General features: G+C 42.2%; 1 protein-coding gene across 1 annotated transcript; it reads left to right on the top strand.

The window, feature by feature from the left end:
• Positions 1 to 325: 325 nt before the first annotated feature.
• On the top strand, positions 326 to 17538 carry FAM20B (family with sequence similarity 20, member B). The gene is made up of 7 exons (XM_008946980.1): positions 326 to 854; positions 4121 to 4207; positions 6975 to 7084; positions 9945 to 10116; positions 12691 to 12882; positions 15220 to 15279; positions 17006 to 17538. Exons 1-7 carry the CDS (start codon positions 478 to 480, stop codon positions 17235 to 17237), a joined length of 1230 nt encoding a protein of 409 aa, XP_008945228.1. The 5' UTR covers positions 326 to 477; the 3' UTR covers positions 17238 to 17538.
• The last annotated feature ends 298 nt before the right edge of the window (positions 17539 to 17836 follow it).

Below are 17836 nucleotides of genomic sequence, written 5' to 3'. Positions count from 1 at the left end.
TGCGTCTCTTACTAGGCAAAAGTGTTTGTGAGATTGAAGCCATCAACTTCAACTACAGTTCTCTGCAAAAGTCTTGCCCACAGTAGTTGCAGCTGTTCTGAGTTCAGCTGTGTAAAGATGCTATCAGGCAATTTCCCCTTTCATGCAGATCTCTGGAAGGCTACAGGAAGACAGCAAACCCCATATGTGTTAGCAGCAGTGTTTGGCCTTTAGGGTACAAGGTTATATAAACACAGACTTAATCCAAGAATAAATTTGAAGTTGAGTTTGGTGGAATCTGTAGGAATGCAGTTTTGTAAGTCTGTGGGTTTTTTTCTTTTTAGAGGTACCAGAAGATGTTTCAGTGGTGATACCTCTTTCACAACGGAAGTTATGAACGAAATTCATTAACTAACGTCCCCTTCCTCACCCTGATCTCTGATAGACTTCCTGTAACACTTGGAAGAAAGGGTCAGGGGAGAAGGGTTGAAGACCACCATGAAGCTAAAGCAGCGGGTTGTGCTGTTGGCCATCCTCCTCGTCATCTTCATTTTCACAAAAGTTTTCCTCATCGACAACTTGGACACCTCAGCTGCCAACCGGGAGGACCAGCGCGCCTTTCACCGGATGATGGCCAGCCTCCACGTGGAGCTGGATCCCCGCCTCGACCACACCTTGCAGTCCCCTTGGGAGATTGCAGCCCAGTGGGTAGTGCCCCGGGAGGTGTATCCCGAGGAGACGCCCGAGCTGGGGGCTGTTATGCACGCCATGACAACAAAGAAAATAGTAAAAGCTGATGTGGGATACAAAGGGACCCAGCTGAAAGCTTTGCTCATACTTGAAGGAGGACAGAAGGTTGTCTTCAAACCCAAGAGGTAAATACTGCCTTCAGTGACCACATTAATAACTGCCTTATGTGGTTTTTTAAATATTTTTTTTTTTAATCTCTGTGTTGTTGCATTAATGTTTAAGTTACAAATTTACATGTGAATGGGAGGACCACTCTGTTATTTGAGAGACATACAGTATAGAGCCTTGCGGGTCCTCCAGCAGTATGAGGTTGCTGTGCCAGCTGTCTCTCAGGCCATACAGCTTTGATGCTCAAAAGAGCCTGTCTTTAGGTTAAAAGGATAAGCATTGCAGTAAGTCTTGAGGGAACATTGGTTAAACCTGATGTTTCTGGGCAGTATCTTCCTGACTGTGGAAGGGCAGGTTCTGGCAGTGTGGAGACAAGTCTTGCCTGCTCTTTCTGAGTAAGAGTCATATCAAACTGCCATGAGAGAATGCAGATAAAGGAGAGGGAAGGAATGGAAGTTGACAGGGGATTTAAAAGTAGATCTGGGTGCTAGGTGTTGCTGCCTGCAGACTGTAAAAATGGCTTGGGTAGGTGAGAGTGAGGGCCCCTGAGTTTGCTGTCTGCTGATAGTGGCTACTGGAGGAGCAATGAAAGACTGGGTGGATAGTGATAATTCCTTGGGATAGTCTCTGTTCACAGTGATCTGCAGGGAAATTTGACATGACTGAACATTTATGAAGAGTGTTGTGCATGTCTGTAAAGCTTTTTAAACTGTTTGCCTTCAGGGAAAAGGAGAAGAAAGAAATATGTGAAAAAGTAAGACAGGTGTGTTTTATGGGAGTGCACTGCAAATGTAAGGTGCTGTCATTCTCTCTCTCTCCAAACGATATTGGGTTGAGCAAGCATGAAGTTTTTCTGTCATGTTAATGAGTCATTAGAGAATGAGGAAAAAAAAAAAATCTGCCCTCCATTTCTTGACTTCACAGTCTTGTTTCTGTGTGGTCAACGACTGGTCTGGCTGGAGCTTCACTGTGGGGTTAGGCTGTGTTTAGACAGTGTGAACCTTTCACATGGAAGCCTTGGTGGTAGGACAGGCAGCTCAGCTAATAGAGGCAGTAACAAGACATGGCATCTCTATAGTGCTTTCTGTGTGAGTGAGTGGTGCAAAGCCTTCCACTGAGCATTAAATTACATTCCCAGAATGGAATGACCATGCAACAAACACAGTGACTGTGGTCCATCAAAGACCTGTGGAGCTGTGAATGTTTGTATGAGCACTAGATGATACTGCCCTAGCCATACTGGTGGACCTGTAGTGACAGTTGTAGGTAGAGTCTTGTTCTGTCATTGCAAGATAGTCTGTGTGACCTGAAAGGTATGTTGGTCACTATTACAAAACATTCTAGGAAAACTTACTGGTTGAGGAAAAATGAATTCTTCTGTTACTTTTGCTCTAGAAAGGACCAGATGCCTTCCGTGCATGGAAGCAAGAATTTGGTTGTGTTTTACCATTAAGTTTTAGCTCTGCAGCTTTCAAAATTAAAGAATCATAGAACCACCTGCAGTGCTGGGTCCAGCTCTGGAGTCCTCAGCACGGGTAAGAGATGGACCTGTTGGAGCAGGTCCAGAGGAGGCCACAAAAGTGGTCTGAGGGCTGGAACCCCTCTGGGGTGAGGCCAGGCTGATAGAGCTGGGGTTTTTCAGCCTGGAGAAGAGAAGGCTCTGGGGAGACCTTACTGCAGCCTTTCAATACATTAAGGGGCCTGTGAGAAAGATGGGGACAGTCTCTTTAGCAGGGCCTGTTGTGACAGGTGATGTTTTTCAACTAAAAGAGTGGAGATTTAGACAAGGTGGAAGAAGTTTTTACAGTTAGGGTGGTGAAAGTGAAACACTGGCCCAAGTTGCCCAGAGAGGTGGTAGGTGCCCCATCGCTGGGACCATTCCAGGTGAGGTTGGATGGAGCTCTGAAAAACCTGTTCTAGTTGAAGGTGTCCCTGCTTACTCCAGGGGGATTGGGTTAGATGTCCTTAAGTCCAACCCAAAACATTATATGAGTCAATGATTTTGAAAGCTGCAGAAATAAAACTTATTGGTAAAACATAACTGAATTCTTGCTTCCATGTGACCATGTTTTCAAAAGCCTGCTGTCGGTACATACAAAAGACTTGACTTTAAGGGCAGGTTCTGATGGGTAGCTGTCTCATTTCGAAGATACATGAAATCCAGCCTAAGTTACTAATGATTAATAGCTGCTACTGTCACATGCCAGTGGTATACATGAAATAGATGCCTGTTTGGTGTAAGTTCTGTTTTGATAGGGATCTAGCAAATCCTCCTCCCAAAAACTCCATACCATCTTGCACTGGTTAATCCTCTTTTGAACTGCCTTGCAGAGAAGCTAAAGCATTTGCTCAAACTGATGAAATGTCATCTAGCCCCAGAGCTCCTCTGAGCAGAGCTAAAACAATAAAGTAGAGCACTGTTCCTTCTCTTACACTGTTGCTGCTGCTGCTTGAACCCTGAGTCTCTTAGAAATAATCCAGTTTACACAATTTGATACATAGATGGAAATGAGAAAATAGGTAATCTAATTAAGCCTCACATTTTTGGAAAATGTATGGCATTTCACCTGATTGCTCAGTATAGATTGTGATATTTTATGCTCATCTGAAGCATCCTTCTTGAGCAGTATCTAGACCTGATTCAAATGTTGTGAATCTTGGAAAACTGTTTGCCTTGAGTATTTAAGAAACTTCTATTAAAAAGAAAAAAAAAAAATATGGAAATAAAGCCCACCACTTCACTAAAATATACCATTGTTGTTGTAATGGGTGTCTGATTTATGTTTCTTGCTGTTCATTATGTCTTTTCTCCACCAGAAAAAAGGGTCTTTTGATATGTGGTATTGTCCTCTGGTTCACACTTGCTGACCTTCTAGCTACTAGAGATTGCATTTGGCATTTCTTCCACAATATCAGATTGTATTTTCGTGTTAGTCGACAATCCACTCTAACCCAAATATCCTTTGTGGAGTTGCTGCTTTCCAGTATAAAGTCTCCTGTTCTTTAGCTGGGTCTTTTGAATTAAAACTCATGAGTTTGAATGGGTGCCATTTCCCAAGCTCTTCAGGCCACTGTACATTACTGACCTTTCCTCCTTATTTACAAAATAATAATTTTGTAATAAAACAAAAATAATATTTTTTGTCCTTCTCCAATTGCCAGTCATTTTGGAAGTGACCTGGAGTCTGTTTCACAGAGCACTGTTACTGCGCATGTTACTCTGAACAGCAAAATTTATCAAAGTCCTGCATGAATCACTTTATCTCACTTACTTCAATTACAGGTATGCCAGGGATTATGTAGTGGAGGGAGAACCATACGCTGGCTATGACAGACACAACGCAGAAGTGGCAGCCTTTCACTTGGATAGGTATGGAGTTATTTGGTTCTGTTGTCTCTGGTAAACACTTTCTCAGAGTTGAGGGGAAAAAGGAGTTCCTTGAAGAATACACCAGATGTGAGCAATTTCTAACCTGCCAATATAGCACAGTGCAGCCAAAAGGAAAGTCAGCTTTTTTGTGAAACTTCATTTCAAAGATCTGTGCAAGATTCTGACACTTAAAAAAACCTGAAGAATGAGCACTGAAACCACTGATACTCATATTACGTGGAAGAAAGGGCTTAGCCAAATCCTTTGAAAGAGTCTGAAATGCTGAATGTATTTGCTAAGTTAGTGACTAGTACACTGAAAAGTTAAATCTAATGTCTAGGCTAAAAATTTAATCTCGACTAAGCATGAATCAGTGCATCTTAGAGGAAAAACAGCTGTTCCTGTATTAATTGCATTCAGGGGGACCCAGGTGATTTTGTGGACCTGAGCTGGAGGTGCAATTACCAGAAGAAAACCTAAGTTAAAAAGGATGGGACAGAAAACACCAAACACTGAATGTCAGTAGTTATGAAATGCTCTCAAAGATGTGGTTTCACCTAGACTAAAGGAGCTCAGTCTTGGTCTCCTAATTGTTACGGGTCTATGTTGGCACTTTGAAGAAGATTTCTGAAAATTCCAGATGTGAAAAATTCTTACATGAAGTAACTTAAAGTCTTGGGAAAGGAAATAAGGGAGGATAAATATAGTTAAAAAATAGAATGGTTGAACTTAAACTGAAGTTTCTCAGTGCATAAATAATTATGCACTATTATAAATTATTGCTGTGCCTGAATTCATAAGTGGCAAAAGGTATGTTTGTTAGTCCTAATTCATCTGTGAACCCCTTGCACAGGCAATGGAAATCAGTGATTCTAGGAAGGTTTGGTGATAACTAGTTATGTAACATCATTGCTGCTGTTGCAGTCTTGAGTTGGTAGGCCAAAGCCAGGGTATTTTAAGACCGAAAGACCACGATGTAGCCAGATGTCTGTTATCTGTGTGTTCAAGGAACACACAGACTTTTGTTTCCCTTAAAAATCAGCAGTCAAACAATTCAAAACCTCTTTCCAGTGTCCAAACCCCTCTTTCGTAGCTCTTTCTTGCTGGCTATTTGTTTGTGGGTTTGTGCTTGTTTCTCTGGCCTTTATCCTCTCACTGTGGGTATGCAGCTCTATATTCTTCAAGAATACCTAGCAGAAGCTACCTGCCCATGTAACTTTAGCAAGTATGTTTGTTTTGGATGATGACAGTTCCATATTTTGTTTGAGGATGCCATTGTTTCAAGAAGGATCTGAATTATATTGTATGTTTACCACTCATGAGGAGGATGTGCTGTCCAGGATAGTGTCCTTTCAGCTATGGGCCTGAAAATACAGGCCTAGGATGTCGAGATCTGAGCTCTGTGCTTATTTACCTGGAAGACCTGGGTTTTCTCAAGCTGTACATAACTCTCTGCATTGGCTGTAAATTTGTCTTCATGCATACATGATTTGTTCAGGCAGACGTTTTGTTTTGCCCTTTGTTAGAGGTATTTTATAGTTATGGAGGGGACTTGTTGAATATAAAAAAAAAAAAAAAAAAAAAGTAGCTGTTGGGGGGCCCTTCCCGGTATTAAAAAAAAAAAAAAAAAAGTAGCTGTTGGAGTGACCTTCCCAGTATGTCTGTAGAATGTAGATTGTTCCTTTGGGTCTGTTCTTCCAAGTAACAAGTGATAGAACAAGAGGAAACAGCCTCAAGTTGAGCCAGGGGAGGTTTATGTTGAATGTTAGGAAAAATTTCTTGGCAGAAAGGGTTGTCAAGCCCTGGAACAGGCTGCCCAGGGCATTGGTGGAGTCCCCATCCTTGGAGGGGTTGAAAAGCCATGTGGATGTTGTGCTGAGCGACACAGTTTAGTGGTGACGTGGCAGTGCTGGGTTAATGGTTGGAATTGATGATTTTAAAGGTCTCTTCCAACCAAAATGATTCTGTGACTTCTTTTCAGAAGGGACAGTCCCTTTTCAGTCTCTCTTTTTGAGATGCAGGGGCTATCAAAAGCATGTCAAAAGTACACTGAGAGTTGGGGTTGACATTGTTCTGATGTTTGTATTCCTTCTTTAAACACTTTGTAACTTCCATTACAAATAACCAGGTCATTTGTGGTCACAGAGCAAAGGCTGTGGCAGACATGGGAGTGGAACCTGGATCTTGTGATCGCAAGTTTTATGATTATTCTTCCCACCTTTCTTCTTTTTCTCCAAGTACTTCAGGCATTCAGTTTGGTTCTACCATTCACTCTTCCCTTTTTCCCTCTTATGCCAAACAAAATAACTCCTAGATTGTTTACTTTCAGGTATATTTGAATTTGGCTTAAACATAACATTTTAGTAGATAGTAATTCCCACAAATTATAAATGATCTTTCCAGCTGACCAGCCCAAAGGCCATATGGTGACTGCTTAAGCCTATGCACCAAACAGATGATGCATATTTCTGGTCTGATTTCTGAGAGTTGGAGCATGGTGCATCCTGTGTTGCTCTGCTGCAAACGCTATAATCAAGCAGTGTCACTGATGGCCTGTAAAGCAAGTTTAACATCCAGACACTTAAGAAAAATGAGTTTCCTTATGTTGCCTTGGAGAAGAGAAGAGGTTGCTGGAGGGTTTCAACTTATTCCTTGGTCTCAGTCATCTCAATTTCAGATGATGGCACAGAGACTGTGTTTTTGGTTTGATTTAGAATTGCTGCCTGTGTTGCAAATTCTTACATCATGTTTTTTCACCTCAAATTAGAATTCTGGGTTTCCGAAGAGCTCCACTAGTGGTTGGCAGGTTCGTGAATCTACGTACAGAGATCAAGCCTGTAGCCACAGAGCAGCTTCTGGGCACCTTCATGACTGTGGGTAAGTGGATTCCATGGCTTGTGCAGCCCAGCAAAGAAAAAACTGTTCAATGGGGGAAAAGAGCCATGGGAATCTGACACAGTTACAGTTAACTATGATACAGGAAGCTGGTGAGTCTCTGTGCCAAGAGAGATCCTAATGCTTGTATAGCCCTGTTTGGTGGGGGAGGAGGGCTTAGCCAGCCAGAACCTTCTTCCCAGTTCTCCAGCCAGACCTGGCTCTTGTGCTCCCACTACCCCAGTTGATTTCTCCAAGCAGTTTTTCCTCTGTACCTTCTCTGTGTTCCCTCCTGCTGCTGTTGCAGATGGGATTTTTTTATTGAATAAGAATTCTCTTGCTGCTGTCAGACGTGGTTAGAAAAGCCTATGATTAGACCTGAAAGAAGAAAACTGGAGTTGTATTTAATGGGACCACAGTGGTGATTTGGGATAATTTATAAGGTTGATGCATCGGTTGGTATTGGATGTTGTTTGTGCTACATCAGAGTCTGCTGAGCATTGGTAGCTAAATGTGTCAGAACGCCCGTATGTTGTTTACAGTAATAATGCTTTGAAGGACACTTAATGGGAGTTGTTAATTCGAACTCCTACCAGGTGGTCAATAAGCACCATGAAATTACTTATGCTACAGCCTTAACTCCTTCAGGCTTTCCTAAAATATCCAATTATTACTCTCCTTTCTTTTTTCCTCCTTTCTAACAAAAAGACTCTGGAGTTGTTTGTTACAGCTGATAAATCTGGTTCTATTACCACTACTGTTTGTAGTCTTGCGAGGTTTGTCTAATGCTGTCAGTTACAAGGTGTAACTTTCAGATGAGAGCAGCTCTGCCTTGCCACTTGTTTTGCATTCACATTGAGTGTCTGCTTCAGGCAGACTTTACTTTTTCTAATTTCAGCCAAGAAAACTAAACATTTTCTAGCAGAAATGCTGACTTGAAAAGCATGGGTCCAGAAATGCTCATCGCCTTGCCGTAGATTCCATGGAACCGCCAGTTCTCTGGGGAGGAGGTTGTGGTCTTTTGTCAACCCAAATTTGGTCAGGTTTCTGAGGTTTTGATGAAAAGATAACTTTCTCCCACTCAGAGCAGCTTTGCTAGTGTTGCAGCTAATCTCAAAAGAATCTCAAAAGTGCACTTGTAGCCAACAAGGCCAATGCCATCCTGTGGTGCATTAAAGAGAATGTGGCCAGCAGGTGGAGGAAGGTTCTCCTCCCTCTCTGCTCTGCTCTAGTGGGGCTACATCTGGAGTACTGTGTCCTGTTCTGGACAGGTTGAAAGAAACAAGGAACTACTGGAGAGAGTTCAGCAGAGGCTACAAAGATGCTGAGGGGACTGGAGCATCCCTCTGATGAGGAAAGGCTGAGAGACCTGGGGCTGTTTAGCCTGGAGAAGAACAGACTGAGAGGAGAACCTATCAGTGCTTATCAATATCTAAAGAGCAAGTGTCAAGACGATGGGGCCGGATTCTTTTCAGTGGTGCCCAGTGACAGGACATGGGGCAACAGCCATAAACTGGAACACAGGAGGTTCCATCTGAACATAAGGAAAAACATCTTTCCTGTAAGTGCACTAGAGCCTGGGAGCAGGCTGCCCAGAGTGGTTGTGGAGTCTGCTTCTCTGGAAACTTGCAAAACCTGCCAAGGCATGTTCCTGCTCTAGGTGAACCTGTGTTAGGTTTCGAGCAGGGAGGATGGACAACATCATCTCCAGAGGTTCCTTTCAGACACTACTATTCTGTGATTCTATAAATCCTGTCTCTTGCTGGACCTGCTGCAGGCCATGAATGGGAAGAGGGGCTTACAGGGCTTTCTATACAGGTAAGAGATCTGCTCTGCTGCAAACTCTGTGTTGTTAGTCATCTCTCTGCTGGCCTCAAGTTGTCTGATGGGTAGTGGGAGCACAAGAGCCAGGTCTGGATGGAGAACTGTGAAGGACTGCTGGCTGCTAAGGGACTGTGATGTGTAAGAATGGAAAGCAAAGAACACATCTTTCAGTGAACTAGGCCTGGTTTGGGGAGCGTGTTGGATGGAAGGAAGAAAGCACAGGAAGTAAGTGGAATCACAAGGAAGTGAGACATAGCTGAAGAACATTTTGGAAGAACATCTGTGAGTATGGAACTGGAATTAATTTGGCAAGGGTCAAGGAAAGGTGGGTTAAAAGGATGAAATAGAAAAGGTTAAGCTGAAAATGTTAATGTAGGCTGCATCCATTACTTTACACTACAGGCGACACAGGCCCTAACAGACTAAAGACTGCAAGGTTTCATTGTTCCTCCTCTGTCAGAAGACACCCATGAAACTTTTGGCAGATCTGCATTCACAGATCATATAAGAATGACAATTTGTTTGTGTTTCCCCTGCCAAGTCAGCTCAAGTAACTGAAATGTGTAGCAGGTCTCAGAGCTCCAAATCCTTTTGATTTCTGCTTGGTCTTTTTTCAATTGTCTCTTTTGGGTCAACTTTTTTTAAAAAGTGGGAAATCTGGCACATGAAGTGTGAAATGTAAAAAAACAAGCAGTGTTATAGTTGCACAATCAAGGTCCAGGAATTGATCACATACACTTGTTGATAGTCCAATGTTGTATTAACGGCCAGTGTGATAAAAAAATATTATAAAATACAATTACTCTCTCATTTGAATATTAGTCTTTAATGTTGCTTTGAGTGAGTAGATGTCTGTTTAAAGTCTTCTGAGCCTCTCCTTCTCAGAGGTGGGAAGCATGAGGTCAAGTGCAGTGAAATCCTATTGCAGGGAAGGCTCTGCTGCAGCAATACATTCCTGAATTTCAATTGGTATCCCTTGGATTAAGTTCGGCGGGTTCGATACTTATTTGATATTTGATATTTATTTTCTTTTTTGAAGGTAATAACACTTGCTTCTATGGGAAGTGCTACTACTGTCGGGAAACAGAACCAGCTTGTGCAGATGGGGACATCATGGAGGGATCAGTGACTCTGTGGCTGCCAGATGTCTGGCCTCTTCAGAAACACCGGCACCCATGGGGTAGGACTTACCGTGAAGGCAAACTTGCCAGGTATGAGAACATGATAGAATTATTGTTTATAGATGATAGTTTGTACTAGAATTACCCTTGCAATACAATGGCTAATTAAGGAGTGAGTGTTCTCAAAATCTAGAGCTTTGCCAACAGCTTTCTTGATAGGACAGTAGAAGTCAAGAAGTCTAGGATAAGATTTAAATAAAAATGAGCAAGAAAGAAATCTTCATTGTTTTCCACGATACTAAGTGCTGTCCTTTTCGTACTTTGTGGCTGGAACAGACAGAGCTCCACCATGCACCTGCTCTGAGCTCTGAAAATCTTGGATCTGGGCAGACTGAGACTCTTCTATTGTGCCACTAGACCTTATTTTGACTCTGTGCCTCTGTGGCCCACTGAAATGTGTCAGCACTGTGCTGTTTTCTGCCAGACATGATTTCATGGTCCTTTTATTTTCAAGAGTTGTGGGAGCTGGTTTAGCTTACATAGGTAGGCTCTGAAAAGTTTTCTTTGCTTTGCATACCGTCAGTATTTGGTCACCATGCCCAGCATCTGAAGAATGCTTTTAGAGAAGGACAAACATGGGAGCTAGCAATAGCGTACGATAGATGCAACATGTCTGAGGGTTTGTGTTGGAGATGCATTTGTCCTAACCTGAGCAAATGGCTTTGAGCCTAGTAAATATTTCTGAGTCTGTGTCCTGGGCAAGTGATTAGAAAGATATTTTTAGTCCTTGATGTAAAATATGCATTGATTTCCAATGACTTGATTGTTCTCAAAAAGAATCTTGTCCAAAGGCTTCATTGAATTGAGTATTAAATATACAGTTTGATTTTTGAGCAGCAGATGCCACCTCCTTTCCAAAAGGTCAAAATCAGCACTATTTAGTACATAGTAAATTGCAGTAATGAATGGACTGAATTTCTTGGAGGTGTTTCTCCTTCTGAGGACCGTTCTTCATCATGAACTGCCTGCTTACACCCTGATACCTATGCTGATTTGATAGTCACTCTATTTTCAGCTTCCCTGCTCTTGTCTTGTTTAGATGGGATTGCATGGTTCTGTTGTTTTGCACTTTTTCATGTTGTGCTGTTCACTTTGAGAGCATCGGGAGAATTAAGCATTCTAGATGTCTGGTTCTCCTTTTTCTGTGTCTGGTAATTACAGAAAAATAACTGTAGGAATTTTTTTTCCTGAACTAGCTGCTTCTACTCTGTCCTGACTTGACCTTTTGAACATAATTCATATAGTCACATTAGTGTACGTAACTTTTAATGGACATGTAATACATAAAATCCCTGACCTTCAAAGTACTATACTAATAAAGTATAAATGATCAGAAATAAAAGTCAGGGAAAGGTCTGTCTTGAAAGACAGAAGGGAAAATGAGAAGAGAGTGCACAGTATAACTGGGAAATTACTGCAAGGAGCTTAAGTACTTCTCTCAAGTAAAAAGAGAGGAAGAAGAAACACTTGAGGGAGAGAGGGATGTAGCATAAAAGAAATATAACCAGTGAAAGGAGGAATATGTTCTGAGACTTTTGCCTTGTGGATTTGTGTGCCAAGTTGAATGTGAGTTGGACCTTGATGGGGAAAAAAAAAAAGAAGGAACTAGAGACAGAATTTGAGGAGTGCCTGTGACATGTTAGCAAAAACATTGAGAAGATGAATTTTTGGCCACTCTGATTTGGATAAGTGGAGGAAGGGTAGGATATTGGGAGCTTAGGCTCCAGACTTCTGGAAGATGATGTGGGGTATGTGGCAGTTCTGGTAGTTAAATTCTGATCTTCTCCCTGCTTTTATGACTATCTGCAATTCTGAGCATGTCAGCGAGTCTCTCCAGCTTGTGTTTCCTCCATTTCTGTTTCCAAGTCACAGATGGTTTAAGGCATTTCCAACTTAAATGCTGTTTTGTGAAGGATTTTTTCAGTCCTTACATAGAAGATGTTGCAGATGTACTCATTATTTAGGTTGGCAGATGGAAAAGATATACAGTAGAGGTTTGGCTGTTTTGATGGTGGTGTTGAGTAGCTTTGAAAATTTTAAGTAAGAAAATGAGAAAATGTAAAAACCTAACTTTGGAGAATTGAGACATGAAATGTGTGTTACCAGATCTGAAGTACATGCTTAGGTTCTGTGTAGAGAAAAGGGAAGCCTGAAATCTTGACAGGGTAGAAGGTGAGATACTCTGAAAGGAAAGCAGGGAGGAAAGAGCGAAGGAGAACAAACACTTATGAGGCCCTTTTCTTCAGGATGGAGGAGGTCATTAGTAAGCATGATGAGGTTATTTGGCTTAGAAAGGAAAAATGAAGAGGATTGCTGGAAAGGAAGACTGATGGAAGCAGATAAAGGCAATAGAATTAGACACAGTACTTGGAAATCCTTAGTTAGGAAGTTAAGGGAGGTGAGTCACGACAGACATCTCGCCATGAGGCGTCCCAGCCGCTGCTGAGCTGTGAGCAGCCAGGAAGCAAACTGACCTTGTTTTGCTGGGCTGACCTTTTCTTTATGCGCTCATAAGTGAATAAAGGGGCAGCTGTAAACTCCGTTGGTGTGCAATGATGGGGTGTTCCTTGGAGATCTGATTTGGCTTCTCTGGATGGCCTGCAGATGGGAGTATGATGAAAGCTACTGTGATGCTGTGAAGAAGACTTCACCATATGACTCGGGTCCTCGTCTCCTTGATATCATTGACACTGCCATCTTTGACTATTTGATTGGGAATGCTGACCGGCATCACTATGAGAGTTTCCAGGATGATGAAGGAGCCAGTATGCTCATCCTCCTGGATAATGCCAAAAGGTATGGGTAAGGAAATCCTGATGGCCAGGCAGTGACGAGCACAAGGGCACACATTTACCTACTCTGTATCTTTTTTTTTTTTCTTTCTAATTATTTCATTAATAACTTTTGTGCTAAAAATCCCAAGTTTTCCTTCTTATTAGAAATTATTAAATATTAGGGTCCTTTGAGGTTGTGGTGCTTTCTCTGTGCTCTAGATACTATGACTGCTTTGGGCAAAGTCTCACTTAAACTACAGAAACTCCCAAATTAGCCCAGTGCAACCTTTTTTCCCCAAGCAACTTTCAAAGGTTAGCTTGTCTGTCTCCTCCTATCCCTAGAAAAGCCCCTCCCTTTTATGCTTTTAATTAATTGAAGGTTAAAAAATAATGATTTTTTTATTTACCACTGAGTATTTCTGAATGCCATAGTAAAAACATCTTTTGAAACTTGTCTCAGAACATTTTGGCATTCCCTACCTTATGGATATGTCTGCTCAGGCTTTAAAGGGTTCAAAGTTTAAAATGGAGATAGAACTGATACTGAGAGCAAAATATGGTAATGTCCTGTGTGTGGACATTAATTCTTATTGAAATAGAAATGAAGCATGTAGTAACAGGGAAGAACTGAGAGGAACTGGTGAGAAGTCCTTCTTGAGGCCAAGCTTTACTATGTGTATGTGTTTAAAATGTGAGTTGTTTTGTCTTTGCTATAGTTTTTGTATGTTGGCTGGTATAGTTGAAGTTAGTTATTGAAGATACGGCCTTGCTTAAATCATAACAGTTTGCTTAATGTTTCCTAAAACCTGAGAGAACCTATTTCACTTGCTCATTATTTAGTCCAGAAACTCCCAATTTATTTATTTTTTTTCTGATGGGCACTACCACCTGCAGTGGCTGTGAGTTTCACCTTCTCTGGAAGGGGAAACAGAAGCTGGGTGGACTAGCTTCTGAAGGCAATTTCAGTGCCAGGCTTTGCTCTGCAGCAGCTTTGCATACCACTTACCTGAAGCGTACACAACAGTTGAGACCTCTCATCTAGACACATCGTTAGAAGGCTTGGGTTTACCATTTCTTTCCACGTTTGCCTTTCGTACAGTGGATTCCTTCCTGCCTTCCTTCCTTCCTTTCGAATTTGCCTGCAGTGGCTGAATTGAGTATTTTGTCTTTCTGCATCAGCCTGTTCAGTAACATTCCTTCAGTTTTGTGAGCAGGATGTGTTCCGCCTTGGGACTACTTAATTATAGCTGCTTTCAGACTGCCTTAGACAATTTTTTCCAAATTCACCTTTCTATAATGTTCTGGCACTGTGCTAGGAAGAAGTTAATGGCTTAGTTGCTGGAAGTGAACGCGGTAGTTGGAGGTCATGGCAGAGCTCTCAATATGGTATGTGCTTATAACGTTACGAAAACATTTCCTGTGGGGCTTTGCAGGCTCAGAATTAGGTTGTCTTCTTGAAGGCTTAAGTGGGGTTCTTTGAGCTCCTTTGAGATGAAGGATAGGGGGACAATTTTTTCCGAGTCGTAAAATATCTCAGGTTGGAAGGGACCCATAAAGATCATTTACTCCAACTCCTTGAATGACTACCTAAAATTAAACCATATGACTAAGAGCATTGTCCAGACACTCCTTAGTGCCGTGACCACTTCCCTGGGGAGCTTATTCTAGTTTTAAAGCTACTAATAAGAGAATTGTTTGAGTAGAGTAATGCCAGACTCCTAGAATAAGTTACTTTTATTGAGGGGAAAGTTCTATATTGGAAACAGTATCATGAGAGAGGTAAAACTATAAAAAAAACAGCAAACAAAGACCCCCCAGACCTCTCCATGTGTTTAGGTGAAGCTTGAAATAAGATGAAATCCTCTTGACGGGCCTCCCGTAGAAAGTGTGGTCATGAAATGCTGAAGTTGATCACCTTACTAGCTGAACTGTTGATCTGAGCTTGGCCACCGAAACCCGCACGTGGCTGGCAGTTTGTTCGCTCCTGTCAGCCCTGCCAGACAGGCAAAGCTCCCCTGCTCTCTGTCCTGAATAACAATTAGTCCTTTCCCCTCCTTCACAGGATGAGCTCCGTTTCTGAACTCCTCTGAAGTTCATTTTTGAGGTGCCTTGGTCTGATAAAGAACTAGTTACACTGGTGGTGTTTCTGTTTACCTGCTACATTAGGTGATGCTGTTGAGAGTTGTATCTGTAATTGGTCGTGGCCTGTTTATATTTTAATTGAAATTATTTGATCTGTTGGAGCATGAAATTGCCTCTTATTGATTTTTTTAAAAAAAAAAATCTTTACAAATCTGTTGATGTTGAGAACAACATTAGGAGTGCAGCTGGTTCACTTGGTTTTAATTTTGCTTTTCAGCTTTGGAAACCCCGCCCTGGATGAAAGAAGCATCTTGGCTCCTCTTTATCAGTGCTGCATGTAAGTGAAATGCAGGGATGCTGTTCACTTTATTTATGCAGTTGCTGCCCTTAAGTTTGCAATATAATTAAGTTTAAAGCCTTCTGGCAACCTGAAAATGTTTGCTTGGGTACATAGTGCTTTACTTTCTGGAGGTACTGTGTGTGTTTGATGTATTATCACTGCTCAAGAAGCTGAGAAATGCATTTTCATTAAGGTAGTAAATGAAATGGTAGACTGCAGAAGTAGACTTGCCTCCAGGTCACTGGTTGAAATCCATCTTTAGTCAGAATGGCAGGTATTTTGCATCTGCAGCTGTCTCCATCCAACTCCTGACAAATAAAAGTTCACATCACAGTTTGAGTTCTCCTGACAGAAGCTAAGACAATGTGTCTGGCAGCTTAACTACCTTTGTTTCCAAATATTCTCTCTAGACAAGACTGCTCCACTGCTTAGGTGCTTCTTTCAAAGTGAAGTTTGTAGGTTTTTGCAGGATTTTGTTTCTGCTTTAGCCTCGTGAGCTGGGGTTTTGTTAGTTTTATTTTTAGAGGCTGTGACTTGTTGATTTCTGTTTTCTGTGCCCACTCTCACCAGGCTTCTCATCAGCAAAGGGATAAACGTACCAGGAAGAAAAATACTGATATATCCATTTCCTGCCTTCAAGATAACATTAACTCATTTAAGCCTTTCAAATTAAGCATTTACATGAGAGTTCCTTGAGCCTGTCCTTAGAGGGTTCTGTCTCCCAAATACCTTGGAGCCTGTGAAACCTGGAAGCTCTGCAGAAAGCCTGAGCTCTCACCCCCTGCTTGTGCTAAGCAAGGCTCGATGCGTGCTACAGTACACCTGGCCTATGTTCTGCAATATTCTTGCAGCATCCATATGGAGAACTATTCAATTATTTTCAATTTCTTTCAGTTTTCCTACATTAAGTTTAAATGCATTTATTGATTTCCTGTTTTATAAGGATCTTTTGGAGTCTTTGCATCTAAATTTTCCCACATGCAACCAGAATAGAGGTTTATCTATGTAATAGACTTTGCAGCTTTCTGCTTTTCAGATGCTCTTTCTTTCTGATACCAGGCAAATGCCATGTAACAATTCATAAGTGTAATTCCTTTAACTATAGGTTTCTTACCACACTTGTTTATATTGCTGGTTTCTTTGGAGGCCATGAGAAGCCAAGAGTTTAGACTAGTGGTGCTAAAACTCAAGGATTTGAGGGAGAATCCAGCAAGACTTCACTGAACAAGTCAATTTAGATGAGGTGACACGAGTTAATTCAAAGCCCATTGAAGCAGAAGGATTGCTGCTATGTTCACTTTCTTGGAAGTTCAGTCAAGTGGCTTTTGTCCTCTGTGGCTAATTGTTGGTCAGCAATGCTCTTTCTGAGGTGATGTGAGTTTTTAGTTTTAACAGCCACACAGTTAATTTTCTTCCCTTTTATTTCCTTTTCAAACTGTCTGGGGAGCCTCAGAACTGAAGAACTTTGCTATCAGTTGAAAATGTTCCTATAGAACATAAGAATTACATCACATTAGATTCTTTCTTCTTCTCCCTCAGTTTTCCAATGGCACTTGGATATTGCTTACAGTGCAGATACGCCTGGACCCTCTGTCCCCAAACCCCTTTTGTGATGGGTCTCCGTTCTTGATGGGACAGGCTCCCTCGGGAGGTTGGCTTTGGTATTGCTGATGGAACTTAGCGCTGCAGAGATAGATGACATGTGTGTTTGTTTCTTCTGCAGCATCCGGGTTTCCACCTGGAACAGACTCAATTACCTGAAGAATGGAGTACTGAAGTCTGCCTTAAAAACTGCTATGTCGCATGACCCCATCTCACCAGTGCTTTCTGACCCTCATCTGGATGCCCTAGACCAGCGGCTTCTCAGCATTCTGGCTACAGTGAAGCAGTGCACGGACCAGTTTGGGCCAGAGGTCGTGCTGGTGGAAGACAGGATGACTCTGTCTCATTTGTAATGGTAGTGGAACACCAAGGAAACTCCTTTTAAAAAAAAAAAAAAAAAAAAAAAAAGTGATAGAAAAACAGCACAATCGGTTTGGAAAGGCTGTGGCCAAGATGGACTGAAATGAACAGGAAGGCTGCTGAGCCAGAGGAAGGAGGTGACAACTGGCCTCACTGGCTTCTCCCTTGGGCTGAGAGCAGCAGGAGGTGGGGAGCTGGAGCCCTGGGGGGCTCGGTGCCCGCGACGGCGTCGTGGCTGCCGTGGTGTGTCCATTGCCGGCAGTGGACATTGCGCTGGGGAAGCGTGGCTCTTGGGTTGGTGGCAGTGGGGGGAACACGGGCGCTAATCTGTGGACTGAACCCAGAAGGGACAGATGGAGATGAACATTATGAGCCTCTCCCCTTCTCTTGCCCACGTATACTCTTGCGAGTTTTTGGCTGATTCAGGGTTGTACATAATCAGCTGTGAGCTGGTTAGGCATTTTACTGCTTCTTTAGAGAAAGAGGAAGTGGTGAATAAAATAATTATTAGACTGAAGAGTTGTGCCACCCCCCCCGGGGGTGGGATGTTCTTCTGAATTTCATTAGGAGTAGGAGAGGGAACCTCTGCTGC

This window comes from Merops nubicus, unplaced genomic scaffold, assembly GCF_000691845.1.
Source record: "Merops nubicus isolate BGI_N331 unplaced genomic scaffold, ASM69184v1 scaffold25919, whole genome shotgun sequence".
In the NCBI taxonomy this organism is placed as follows: Eukaryota; Metazoa; Chordata; class Aves; order Coraciiformes; family Meropidae; genus Merops; species Merops nubicus.
This window is presented reverse-complemented; position numbering and strand designations above follow the sequence as displayed.

What these genes read in the sequence shown, in the direction of transcription:
- FAM20B (XM_008946980.1), top strand. Translation starts at nt 478, where the DNA reads ATGAAGCTAAAGCAGCGGGTTGTGCTGTTGGCCATCCTCCTCGTCATC. An exon ending in GTTGTCTTCAAACCCAAGAG is followed by an intron (nt 855 to 4,120) that starts GTAAATACTGCC and finishes CTTCAATTACAG; the next exon opens with GTATGCCAGGGATTATGTAG. An exon ending in GCAGCCTTTCACTTGGATAG is followed by an intron (nt 4,208 to 6,974) that starts GTATGGAGTTAT and finishes ACCTCAAATTAG; the next exon opens with AATTCTGGGTTTCCGAAGAG.